General features: G+C 39.7%; 1 protein-coding gene across 1 annotated transcript in view; it reads right to left on the bottom strand.

Moving 5' to 3' along the window:
- The window catches only part of TMEM86A (transmembrane protein 86A), a 49,411-nt gene extending 40,364 nt beyond the window's left edge, over positions 1 to 9,047 (bottom strand). Inside the window, exon 1 of the mRNA XM_081938387.1 lies at positions 8,844 to 9,047. Coding sequence (XP_081794513.1) covers positions 8,844 to 8,864 — 21 coding nt within the window. The 5' untranslated portion in view covers positions 8,865 to 9,047. The remainder of the gene's footprint in view (positions 1 to 8,843) is intronic.
- Positions 9,048 to 13,823: the final 4,776 nt, after the last annotated feature.

Raw genomic sequence — 13,823 nt, 5'->3', positions numbered from 1 at the left:
CACTTTTTGCAGTCTTTGTAGACAAAGCACAACTAAGAGGGAAATGGAACACACAGCTGTCTTGTAAAACTAAACAAGACGGATTCTTTTTCCTTTTTCATTCACAAGGAAGTAAACAAAGGCATTTCATTAGGCTGCTTGGTAATATTTTTCCAAGAAAATTTTGTTTCCTGACACTTGGGTCATATGGAGGGCTGAATGAAAAGGAAAACACTGTGCTACCCTTGTTAATTGCTCCTTACTACCGGTAGGCAGTTTTTTTGTCTGTTTTTTTCTGTTCTGCATCTTTAACAAAGTCAACAAGAACAAGCAGAACATTTCAAATGAAAAGTGACCTCTTTTCCTATGATCTAAGGATGTTCCCATTAAAGATTTACAAGACGCTTTCAAGAGAGTCTGAGGATAATTGGCACTTGATGCTTACCCCAAGAAAACAATTGCAGTAGGGAGGGGGATGGAATTTAAAAGTTATCAGTATAACATTTCAATCTACGTGCAATGACAGCCTCTCAACTTCTCCCATCTTCCATTGATTTGGTTCGTACATCATACTGATCCAAAGGTGGTTTTGCCTTGACATGTGATCCTAGACACTGCAGTTTGTAAATCATGATTGATAACATAATGTAGTATGTAAACTAGGCCAATATTATTTCACCTCCAAAAGCACTATCAGCCATTTACCACCAGTGATCAATAGTGAAGCTTGGCACAAAAAGCAGACAAAAGTATTGATTCACTTGGGATTCTCCTACTGGCAACCTATCACTCTTAAGATTTTTAAACTACTTTATTCTCGTTAACGCTTCAAATATGAAGTATGTTTGTTACACCCATTAATTATGACAGACTCTTGAACAGAGCTCTACAAATGCTCCCTTCCCTGTAGGTATCCTTTTGTTAGCCTTTTTCTTACATTAACCCATCTACTCAGAATTAGCGAGTCCTTTTATAATGTAAACTCAGAACCACCAAAAAGACAGATTGGCTATCTAGGCCATTTCATCAGAAAGGAAGCTTCTTACACGATTTCGTCAGAGATGAAGCTTCTTATACAATTAATCCAAACTGCAAATATTTTTAACAACTGAACAGACCTGAGATTACATTGTTTTAATCTATTCTTGCTCCTGTGGACAGTTGTAATTTCTCTCTAAGCGTTTATACCCTTAAGCTTCACATAAGCAGATATAAATCAACCCAAATTTCTCACATTGAGGTACAAATGAAATTATTCCTACTCCAGTCACATTATACAAAGACCTAGCTCTCTAGAGAAGGTTCTAATGCTGGGGAAAGAGGAACGAAAGAGAAGAAAAGGATGATCAACAGCAAGGTGGATGGATCCAGTTATAGCGACCATAAATGCACCATGAAGCACCAGGTGAGGGATCATAAAGAAAATCTATGAGCTGATCACTAAGAATGGACAATGACTTGATGGCACATAGTCAATGAACTATTTAACAGAGAACAATATCTATATATAATTAATGCTGGCTTAAGAACAGGGCTTTCTTGTAACTGACATTAGAAATCTTCTCAGCTGCCTTTCCACTGGGTTTTAGGTTAGAAGTGGCTGTGAATAATCTATTGTCATTTTTTTTCTGGCAAATTCTTTTATCCACAAAGGAATTGCCATTAGGAACAGTTTATGGCTCAGCCCAATCATAGCTAGCATAATACAACCCTTTAAAAGCACACAGTACAGAATGTATTAGATATTACACAGCAAAATCCTTCCAAGCCTAGCTTTATTAACAACGGCTACTGCTGGTTTTAAATATTTCCCAAAGAAATTAATGGAATTTAACATTCCTCTTTCATATGAGACTGGGGCTAGAATCAATAAAGAACACAAATGTGTTACCCAAATATTTCTGCGAGCTTTAGTAGTTCTAATACAGGTAGCAGAAATTGAAATCTGCAAAATCTCGTATTAGCATCATTCAAATATATACCTAGTGAATTTAGACTACACGGAATGCATCAACTTCGTGAAACCAGATAAAACAGGCTACTTCATTTGCAGGTTCAAAGAACAAGAAAAAATAGAAATAAATGGAAACATCTAGACACAGAATGATGAAATGGTTGAATATATCCATCTCACTTTTCAAAGTATTCTCTCATAGTTAAGATAAAATGTGGTTAGAGTTTTTAAAAACAATGTTAATAGATAATATAGTTTGGCAGAGCGTATTATACACAGTTTAGATATAAAGGGAGGGTCAAGTCTACAGCTAGGGTAAGGTAAATCCGTATTTAGGTTTTTTTTTTCCAAGCAAGCTTTTTAACTTGTAGTAAGAGAAGTTCTGAAATTTTCTTTGGAAATTAAAGTAAGGAAGGATTGCTCATCAATGCTTTGTATTTAAGCAATACAGTGACAAAGTAACACACAACTGTTATCGTATATTGTATATTATTGTATGTGCTGTACTATTCATCATCAAAAGAAAAAAAAAACCAAACCAAGAAGGTTGGAACAATGAGCTTAATCGTTATTATTCTGTAGTACCAAATGAAAATATATTATCACACATACAATCTCTGGGATTGCCACATTTCTCTGACCAAGATAGAGAAAGATTTCATTTTTTGTTGTTGTGGTTCTAACAGAAATCCTAGCCCTGAAATGAGGGGTTGACTCAGGGATGAAATGATACCGGTTTGGACCGGTTCGGCCAAACCAGTAGTAAAAAAAGCTACTGGTTTGCCTGAACTGGTAGTAAAAAAAACACTACCAGTTCAAGCAAACCAGTATTTCCAATGATCAGCTGTGATGCGTGATTTATATTAGTTAGAAAGCAGGAGATCCTGCTTTCTACTTAATTTAAATCGCATGGCACAGCAGATTCCCCCCCCCCCCGCTGTTCTACTTACCTTTCAGATGCGTTCAGTAGCAGGCTCCGCCCACTCACCCAGACGTCATCATGTCCGTTTTTGATTCATGTGTGCTCACATTTGTGAACCAATAGTGAAGGTAAGTAGATTTCACCACTGGGTTGATTATTAATGAGATAAATATGATCTTTTATTCCTATACCTATTCAGACCCTCACCTTAAGTCTCTTCCACGATAAAAAAAGGCAGGAGGGGATTACTCACTTATGAAGATTGATTGAGGTAGGGCAAAGTAATGATTAAAAGAGATGGAAACACCTTGATTTAAAGTGGTTGATTTAAAGTGGCACATAGCCAGTAATTCAATTATTAGTAAGACAAACTAATGAAATTACTGCTCAACATCTCATCTAACCCTCAACTCCAGGATGCTGTCAACCACCTCAAACCTATGTTTCCTGCTTTCTTTCTGTTCCAGAGCTGAACAGGTGAGCACACCTCCAGACAAAGACCAAGGATGCACCCACAACTACTATTTTTAAGAACCTTCCCATTCCTGAAAATCAATTAGCATGGGGAGTATATTGTGTTTGCACTATGTAAGCTTTTCACAGTGTATTTCTAATTAAAACAATTCATTTTAACATTATTGCTAAAGTTAATTACTTTGGATTTCATTGTTATAATTAAGTGGAGTAAGGAGGTTGGTAAGCAATACATTGCCTTCACACTGCCAACTTCAGTCATAAGCATAAGAAGATGAGAGCTTCTGTAGTTCCATTATTTCTTGGCTTCAACCTTAATCTATTCTATTTGCCTATCTTACAGGACTGTGTTAATGCGTGTCAGATATGCCTGGAATACTAAGGAGCAATGTTGTTAAGCACAGTTGTTAAATATAACAGAAATAAATCATCAACAGCATATGGTAGTGAGGTTTAGGAACGAGACTACCCCAATCCCCTGGGATGGCATGCTGTAGATGAGAAATACTTCAACGTCTTTTCAGTTTTTATCTAACATATCTCAGTTGAGGATATTCTATCAAAGTATGTTTCTTCATTAACCTCTTTTCATATGAATAAAGAGTGGTATTTGCAATATTTCTAACAGGTTTGTTTGAAATTTGATTTTTTTTAATTTCTAAACATTTTTTTAAAATGGCATGTTATAATAATGTCATCATAGTTATGTGCCCGTGCGTCATGTCAATCCTGACGTCTTACATGGGCAGAACATGGACTTTCATGACATTTTTTTGGCAACATTTTTGAAACATGGTTTGTTACTACATTCTTCCTAAAAGTGAGAGATCACTTGTCACCCAGTTGATTCCTCTGCCTAAGGCAGGACTAGACTAGACTCCTATGCCTGCATATTAACCACTAGACCAAACTAGTGGTTAATGTACTTGTTGCAAAAGGTAGGATGGTGATGGGGAGACTCTAAATGTTTTCCCACCTTGCAAACACAGTAGCAGTATGTTCATGTGAACAAGGAGAAGAGGATGCAGGACTCTCCTGCAAAGCAGGTCAGTGTTTCTTATGTAGTTTCTTCACATTACCCTTTTTAATTACAAAAATACTAAATGTACTGTATGGAAGATTTACTGTAGTAGCAATGCCATACATTAAGGAATTGAGGAAATGCTCTCAATTATATAAATAAAAGCATAGTGTTAAGCAAGACCTCAGATATGCCTTTCTTTTCTCTTTTGAATGGAAATCTTTCTTAGAGCAGCCATTGATAATAAGACAACTTGGCAGGTAGCTACTCAGAATTAGTGTCTGAGTATCTAAATAATTTTGTTGTGACTTTTGTTACCTAGAGAACAGAGCTTAGAGGTGGGTTGCAACCTGCATTAAGCAGCATTACATAATCGAAGGAAGCCAAGAAAAGTATTTGATTATTTGATGTGGCAGAGACCTTTGTAGACTAAGAGATAGGATGCTGACTAGCTGATAACAGAAACAATTGATTCTGCTTCACATTGATTTATAGCTCTCTCTTTTCCATTAAATCCTCAGTCTACCTCTTGAGTAAATAGAACACATCTGTCTAATCTGGATTAAGCATACATTTACTTTTTTTTCTTTAGTTATTTAATTTTATTAGGAGAACCAGTTTGGAAAAGTGGCTAAGGTACCAGACTAAAAACTGTGCGACAGTGAGTTCTAGTCTCACCTCTGTCAGAAAGCCAGCTTGATAACTTTAAGTCAATCTCTCCCTCTCTCTCTGTAAAAAGCGGGCAATGGCAAATCACTTCCAAAAAACCTTGCCAAGAAGATGGCAGGGACTAGTCCAGGCACTCACCAGGTGTCAAAAACTAACTTGAAGGCAACACACTGTTTAACAATTTCCTTGGGGCTTTTAACCAAGACATAAATATTTAATCTAGTCTAGTTTAGTTTACCCACTGGAAAAGATAGGGATAATCTTACTATATAAGTGGCTCAAGATCAGATGATGAACTCATTTCCTATTCCGATAGGTTACCAAAACTCTAAAAGTGGCAAAATTCTGATATTTTCAATTATTGGGGGGAAAAAATCTGTAACCAGATACAACATTTGCAGTTCAGGAACAAATACATAGATAGATCCAGGAACAGTAGTAAAATAATGCTCTTTGTGTAAATAATACAGACATTGTATTACATTGACTGAAGAAAAAGAGACCAATCAGCACTGTGAAAATAAAACAGTGCACAACATCCTTGCTGCATACATTTATTTCCCCAGTTCCCAATATAAATGGGGAAACATGTTCCATGCAGGTTTCACTATTACCTGATGATGATAAATATTTCCCAGATGAAAGAGAGCAGGGGTGTCAAACTCAATTTCATTGTGGGCCACATCAGGGTTGTGTTTGACCTCGGGAGGGAGGGAGGGATGTAGCCAGGATGGGTGTGGCCAGGTCAATGTCACGGGTGCCTATGGTGGCCCAAGCACTCTGCCAGCAAAAACGGGCTCCTGAGCTCCGTTTTCAGCTGCGACAGCCTCCTGCAATACTCTGCTAGCAAAAATGGAGCTAGTTAGGGCTGTGGGCAGCCCTTGTGAGCTCTGTTTGGCTGCGATGGACTCCTTCAACCCTCTGTTAGTGAAAACAGAGCTCGGGAGGGCCCCATGCTCCGTTTTTTCTGGCAGAGGCACCTCAGGCAGGTCCTTTGCTGTTTCCCTGATGGGCCCAGACCTAAGCACCCCGCTGGCCAGATCTGGACCCCGGGCCTTGAGTTTGACACCCCTGAAGTAGAGGGATGTAAATCAACAGAGATTTGCTTTGATGTCAACATTTCTAAGTTTCATTCTGAGCCTCTCTAGGTAGGTCTGAAAAAGATTTTGGTTGGAATCCCAGGAAAAATCTGCTGCCAGTCAGTGTAGACAATAATCAATCAGATAAATCAATATATAATAGTATGATTCCTATTCTATACAATGGAAGCCTTTCCCCGACAAATAATAAAAGCAAAATGTACAGTAACGTTGTACATTCAGATTGCAATAATGCAGTCGTCAGGGAGAAATTCTCCATGAGAGAAAACTAGCTTTTGTTCTTTTGCAATTCTTATCAGTAGTAACAAACAAACCGCTAGAAGTTTGTTTCTTTATGGAAGGCAAAATAATGTGTAATTTGCAGGATAGCTCCAAGCACGTTCATCACCTCTCATGCCAATAGCCTACTTGTCACCCCAAAGGTCAACCTTTAAACTTATGTGTTGAAAGGACATTTTTCTTTCTATTTTCTAGTCTCAACTGCAATTAACCTATAATTAGAAAAATGAACATAGGAATAGAGCTTCAGCTTGTGAATATACTCTCCTTGAAACAGCAGGTTTTCAGTTCTGGAAAGCTAATTCGTCACTGAATTCCCAGGCAGTATCTCTATTGTTGCATAATTTACAATATGTGGTATCTGGGATTGCACTTGAAAAGCAGCCAGAAACTACCGTTGATGCAATACGACACAGCCTGGTTGCTAACAGGCATAAAGACCAATGGTGCCTTTACAATACTGAAAAATCTGCTCTGGCTGCCAGTTTTAAACCAGGCGTATTTTATTTGCTGATATTAAACTTTAATGTCCTAAATCATTTAGAGACTAAGAATTTCTCTCCTGTTACCAGCCCTGCCCAGCTGATGGATCTGTAGAAATGTCTCTTCTGGAAGATACCTCTGCTACCACAGGTCTGTTTTTCTGGCATTAGGGCTTCTCATTTGTTGCTTCCATACTATGGAATGAAGGGTTTTTTGGCTTTTAGATCCCATATCTCAGGATTCTGTGATAGGTAAATTAATTTAGATAAGAACACCTTTCTTTCATCAAGCTTTTAGTTATTAAATGGCACCACTATCAATTACAGTATTGATTTATGTTTTTAACGTTTTAGATTCTGAGTCTTTTTCCACAGTTCTGTTAGCTAATATGAACAATCCCTAAAGTAGAAAAACAATATATAAGTAAGTTAATCCAAATGAAAGCATGATTCAAGGGAACTTTTTAAAAGGCATCAATCACAAATTATCCTATTATTTGCTGTTAGTTCATGACCTGTTATTCAGAATTCTCCACCCCATTCGGTGATAAAAATGAACAAACTGTGCATTGCATATTCAAATTGACAGAAAATGGCATGCATGTGTTATTCCTGCTCCTGTAGGAAATCTGGAACCGATTTCCTAAGGAAAGCCTACATTATCCTTCTAATAGTTCTGCAAAATAAGAATGCTTCACGGCTGATCAGAGAACCAAATCCAAGTCTCCTTCCCAAATTGTAAAACTGTCATAAGTCTGAAATCTCTTGTCTTTCTAAGATCCATACTACTTATATTAGCTGGCCAGTATTTTCCTTCAGTACATGCATCTATTACAGGGGACACATTCATTTATTGCATTTTTATCTTCCCTTTATTACTTTAAAAGTAACTCAAGATGGTGAACATACCTAACACTCCTTCCTCCTCCTATTTTCTCCACAACAACCCTGTGAAGTGGGTTGGACAGAGAGAGAGAGTGACTGGTCCAAAGTCACCTAGCTGGCTTTCATGCCTAGAACTCACAGTTCCTGGGCTAGGACCTTAATCAGTAGGCCAAACTGGCTCGTCCTAAATTTAAATCCTAAATTTAAATCTAGTTAATTTTCATTGTTCTGCCCACATAAGAGCAATTGTTGACTTCTGTCGCTCTCCCGTTTTTTGCTTTTGTTTCATTATTGCCAATCTAACGGTTGGTGTTTGGGAGGAGAAGGGGACAAAGGAAAGTAAGAAATAGAACTTATGCTGATGCCGATTTTCTCTCACAGGAATTCCCCGATCTTCCTTCGGCAAAGGGAGCATCAACTCGTGACCGAGAATCTACATGTAGACGGCTCACGTTCTACTACAGGCCAGCCTCGGGGCAGACCCAAGCGTTGGCCAGCAAAAGCGCCAAAACATCGGTGCACTTTAATTCTCTTCCGAAGCCAGACATTAAAGGGAGATTTAACTCTGGACTCTCTTTCTTCCTCCTCCCCTTTAAACATCTTCCCTGTTGCCTACCCCCAACCGACGGGATCCATGGAATGAAATCAACAAAGTCACGCTTTCTTGTCACATGTTTAATGTTTTCATCCAATCGAGCTTTCAGATGCTTTTGGTGGGTGGGGGGGCGCTAAGAAAAGCAACACTTGGCAATGCCACCTTTTCTTTCTAACAAAGCCTGGTGGGGGCGGGGGGAGGAAAGCAAGAAAAGGGCTGAAAACAAGAGAGAGAGTACGCACTAGAAGGAGAAACCCCGGAGTCTAATTAACAGCAAACATGCTGGAGGCAGCGTTACTGCCGCATAGCGACTCTTTATCTATTGTTACCGATCAAAAAGACTCCTGCGGGGGGATCACAAAGTCGCCTTGCAGATACCGCATCTCCTTTCCGTCTGATGATACTACCTGAATATCTTTTCCTGGCTTTTTTTTTTTTTTTACTCTTGCCAAAAAGAAAACAAAAACAACTGACTGAACTCACCACGGTCACCGGGGACACCATGTTTGCCGAGGCGGCTTCTATAGGTAGTTCTTCGCCTTTGCTTATATAGCTCGCTCTAACTGCGGGTCACAGCCACCGCTTTTAGTAAGATCGGAGGGCATCTATTTTTCTCAATGCCGATTGTTTTCTCGGTGCTTTTTAAAGAACGCCGTGACGTCATAATGCTCGGAGCGAATGTGCAGAGGGAAGAGAGCGGGGAGGGGGGGCGGTCCTGCAGCGAATACGTCTCCTCCCCGCTCTCCTCCTATGAAGGGCTGCACTCGCTGGTTAGTAGACCCGTCCCAATGCCTATGGTAAGGGGAGCAGGGAGGTGTCCGATTGTAAGAACTGCTTCCCCCTCAAAGATGTTGACCTGTTCTCAACAAACATATAATTGCGTCGATCGCCAGCTTCTGTTGTTGTTGTTGTTGTTGTTGTTATTATTATTATTATTTTCAGTTCCTTTCATCGTCCTTCCCTTGATCGCTTTTGCCGATTTAAGAACAAGGAGAGCTGTGTCTCACTAGAAACAAAACATTAAAAGTAAGGCTGGCTTTCTCGGAGGCAACAGAAGAACCAAAAAACAAAAAAAAGTAGGCAGGCTGCAGCTTTTTTACACTCGAATACATACTGGAAGTTGTGCGATACTGTACTCAGTGGAGACTGCAGACACAACAGTAGCTACCAAGGTTTCAGTCCTATGCCTCTTTATCTCTTAAGAAGTAATCCCACTCTGCAAGAGGCAAGGTATACTTGTAAATAGACATGTACAGCAAAGCTGTGTAGGTTTAGGCAGGCTGAGAGACACACTAATGAGTGATGCACCTGGGCTAGTTTACCAATGTGAGCAGGCCAACAGCAAAAAATTGTATTAATATTAACTGAAATGTAGAGGGACGCGGTGGCTCAGTGGCTAAGATGCTGAGCTTGTTGATTAGAAAGGTCAGCAGTTCGGAGGTTCGAATCCCTAGCGCCGCGTACCGGAGTGAGCTCCCAGCTTCTGCTAACCTAGCAGTTTGAAAGCACGTAAAAATGCAAGTAGAAAAATAGGGACCACCTTTGGTGGGAAGGTAACAGCACTCCATGCGCCTTCAGCGTTTAGTCATGCCGGCCACATGACCACGGAGATGTCTTCGGACAGCGCTGGCTCTTCGGCTTTGAAACGGAGATGATCACTGCCACCTAGAGTTGGGAACGACTAGCATATATGTACGAGGGGAACCTTTACCTAACTGAAATTTAAACAGATAACTAAATAGTAAACATTGAAAGTAAGGATGCCCTTGCATTACCTACATGGATATAAATGTATAGTTTTCTTAGGAAAAGCATGGAACTAGAATTCATTTTTTTTTCTTCCGTCTTCTTCCACCACACACACGGAAACCAGGAATTTACATTTAAAGTGTCATAAAGGAAGCAAGGCAACTCTAGTCCATCCTACAACCAGTGATTTCTAGCACTCCCTCCCCCCTGCCCTGATCGTGAAAGAGTGAGTTCCAGGTACTGAGAAAAGCCAGAAAGTTGCTACTGGCATAGCCAAATCTTCCATTACTTTGCTATTATTTATGTATTAGTCTCTATCCATTCTTTTATTAGTTAGCTAGTTTGCCACTGAAAAAGTCACAGATCTACTACAAACAGGATCCAATTTGCAATCCAACCAACCAATTAAAAAAATGAAGTAATTTCTGCTATCCAACAGAGGAAAGGACTAGACTCCAGAGCGAACTGAATCTCCCTGGATGATTTTCTCTCTGTGTCTCTGAAATACACATTCCCCCCTCCCCCCACCCCAAGAAACATTTTCAAGATAACTGAAACAAGCTAGAGCACTCACATAGAAATGTAGGGGGGGGGGGAGATACAAGCCAAATCAAGTCAAGGAAGAAAGAAAAGGGGGGGAGGGGTCATATGAAGGCCAGGCCCAATGAAGGGAGTGGCTGGAACAGAAAGGAAGGAAATGGGCACAGCTAATGGGATGGGAAATGGGACAGAGAAGCAGGAAGTGCTATTGAAGATAATAGATGGAAAACCACAACCAAATTTGAGACTGACAGGTGGAGCATTTGCGCAGCCCTGTAGCATCTGAAGTTGGGAGAGGAAGAGTTGGGCATGGATTGGGGGTTTGAGGACAAATTTGAAAATTTCTAAGGCCACATTTGTCCCTTCAGATTGCCCACAAGCATCGCCAGTTTGCATCCCACTGATTTATAGGACCAAACTGAATGCTGATATATGAGAGCTCATCTGCATTATTGATTCTGTTTGCACAAAAGTCTGAACTGTGTAATCGGGAAGGTATGAACTCCATAATCTAGCTACCGCAGACACTTAACCCTAAGGGAGTTAACCCTGGCCCCAAACAACTCTGAGTTCATTTGGAGCTAAAGTCACTATTTCTATCAGTCGTATTATCTAAATATTTAATGGGTGTGTTAACCTCCCTATTAATTATGTATGATTGAGACATCCCAGAGAGATGCTGCTAAAATGGGGCCTCTTATGCAATGACAACCAGTCACTAGGAAAGGAAATCCTATTATAAGCTCAGCAGTATTCAAAAAAAAAAAGGTTGGCCCTGTATGTTTACATCTCCATTTATTCAAATAAATGCAAGCTTCAGTAGTGGCTTTACTCCTAATTCATAGGCATAGACAAAGAGATCTGATCCCCTTGGGCAAAATAGCCCTCCCTTCTATTAAAGCTGGCAGCATCAACAATTTAGCAATAGAAAACTACACCTTGACCTTTATTTTTATTGTGGATGGAAACAGGAAGGGGTGTGTTTGACTACAACTCCAATCTTGTTCAGTGGCAGACTTAATCGGAGTGGGACTCTTTTGAAAGATGGAGGGTAAAGTTTACCTTGTGTCAGGCAAAAGCTGATGTGAGCAAGGTAATGATGCCACATCATACACATGGCACACCTGAGATGTTCTTGTCATTATTGGGTTTAGGGGAATGTTTTAAGGTTACTCTATCATTTTGAATGCATGTCCTATCTCCAGATCAGAGGTGGGTTGCTCCCGGTTCAGCCCGATTTGGCCAAACCGGTAGTGGTGATTCGGCCTGAGTCACAGAACTGGCAATGACACAGGCTGCCACCACCCTGAACCTGGTGAGATTTGAACTGCCAAATTGCAGGCAGTCGGCAGGCAGCAGAAGTAGCCTGCAGTAATGCACTGGAGCCACTGCGCCACCTTGGCTCATAGAATGAAAAACAAATGGATCTTTTGATTACCTCAAACTTGTCTTTATATGAACTGGTGTTTTTATATCCACTCAGGTGTACATGAAAAAGCTTCCAGTTATAATTCAATTATGATTACTTTTAAAACTGAATCTAGTTCACTCCAAACCTTTGGGCTTGTCTGTTGGCCTTCATTTGTAGCACCATCAGCAATTCTGCAGAGTGAGCTACTGATATTGCAGTTTGCTTGGTCTTCCTTTTAGCTTGGTGGCTTTGTTCAAGTCACACAATTCAGTTGTATGAACATTCAGTAAAATCCTAGCAATTGTATCTGTAATTTATATATAAACTTGGTTCGTTTTGAAAGTTTAATGTCTTGCACAAACGCAACTGATTGGATTAATTTATTGCACAAATCCATAAAATGGATTAAGTTAGTAGCAACATTAAGCATGTTTTGGGAACGCAATCACTTTAGCTCAGGAACGCCCTAGGAACCTCCTATAAATGTGCTCAGATTACATGGGTTTTTTGGCTGACAGTAACTGATGCAAGAACAAAGAACATCATAATTAACTAGATTAGCTAGCTTTAGCAGCAGCAATATAATCCTTGAGCCCCAGTTCGGTGTAGTGGTTCAGGCATCAGGCTAGAAACTGGAAAACTCTGAATTCTAGTCCTACCTTAAGTACAAAACTAGCTAGGTGACCTTGGGCTAGTCACTTTCTCTCAGCCCTAGGAAAAAGGCAATGCCAAACAACTTTTGAAAAACCTTGCCAAGAAAACTGCAGGGTATCTGTCCAGCAGTCTCTGAGAAGTGGACACTATTGAATGGAAGAATACACACACAAAGGGAGAGGGAGGGAGAGGGGGGGGAGTTATATTTGTATTGTATTGTGTTGTATTTTAATCTCCTTACTAATACCTTAATGCCTTTTATGATAAATTTGTCTTCATTGCTGATTGTTTGGCTGTAGTAAGAGCAAAGAAATGTCATCAATAATGGAGTCTTGGTAGACTTTTCTCAGTTATACCCAGGAGACATTCCTCTATCTCCATGGGTACTTTACACAAAAAGGGCAAGAAAGAGAGATAAAAGTGTAAGGAAATTCATGCTTGGGGTCCCAGTTTAACATTTTATTTTGTATTCATGTCTTTTCACAGATTAATCTCCATAGTAACCAAGAACTGTGGCACCATTCTAGAACTTGGCTCAAAATACACTGCACGTTAATACTGTAGACTTGGCCAGTTTAGCTATTTCCATTGTGTCAACACATGGAGAGAAATTCTGAATTGTAGAATGAGGAACAGCTAATTTCCCACTCTTCTGCGATTAGGAATTATAAAAACTGTAGTTCAATATTCATGGAAGACACCTGTTTGGAAAAGGCTAACAGTTTCACATCCTGCATAAGCTTAGCTAAGAATAAGCTCAGCACCAAAGAACCCAAAATCATATTTCAGGTGAAATCAGTAAAGAAGACAGTCAAGATCTCTCTATCTCAAAAACAGAGCTGAGATATTAAAGAATCATAACCTAGATTAAAAACACAATTCAGAAGAAAATTCTGATGTTACTGAAGATGCAATAAGCAATTATCTGGGAGTGGCAAAATGATTGCCCATTATTTTCTCCACAGTGACTTGCAAAGGAAGTCCTAATCATCTTTGTTGCTCTTCTCTGCACTCTTTCTAGAGTCTCCACATCTTTTATGGAGAGTGTGGGTTGAGTGTGAGTAGAGAAGTCTGGTTAAGGTAAATCATAGCCACCTGACAATATGACC

This window comes from Natrix helvetica (assembly GCF_964273705.1).
Source record: "Natrix helvetica genome assembly, chromosome: 1".
Taxonomy (NCBI): domain Eukaryota; kingdom Metazoa; phylum Chordata; class Lepidosauria; order Squamata; family Natricidae; genus Natrix; species Natrix helvetica.
The sequence above is the reverse complement of the archived record's forward strand: the minus strand, read 5'-3'. Positions and strand labels throughout refer to the sequence as shown.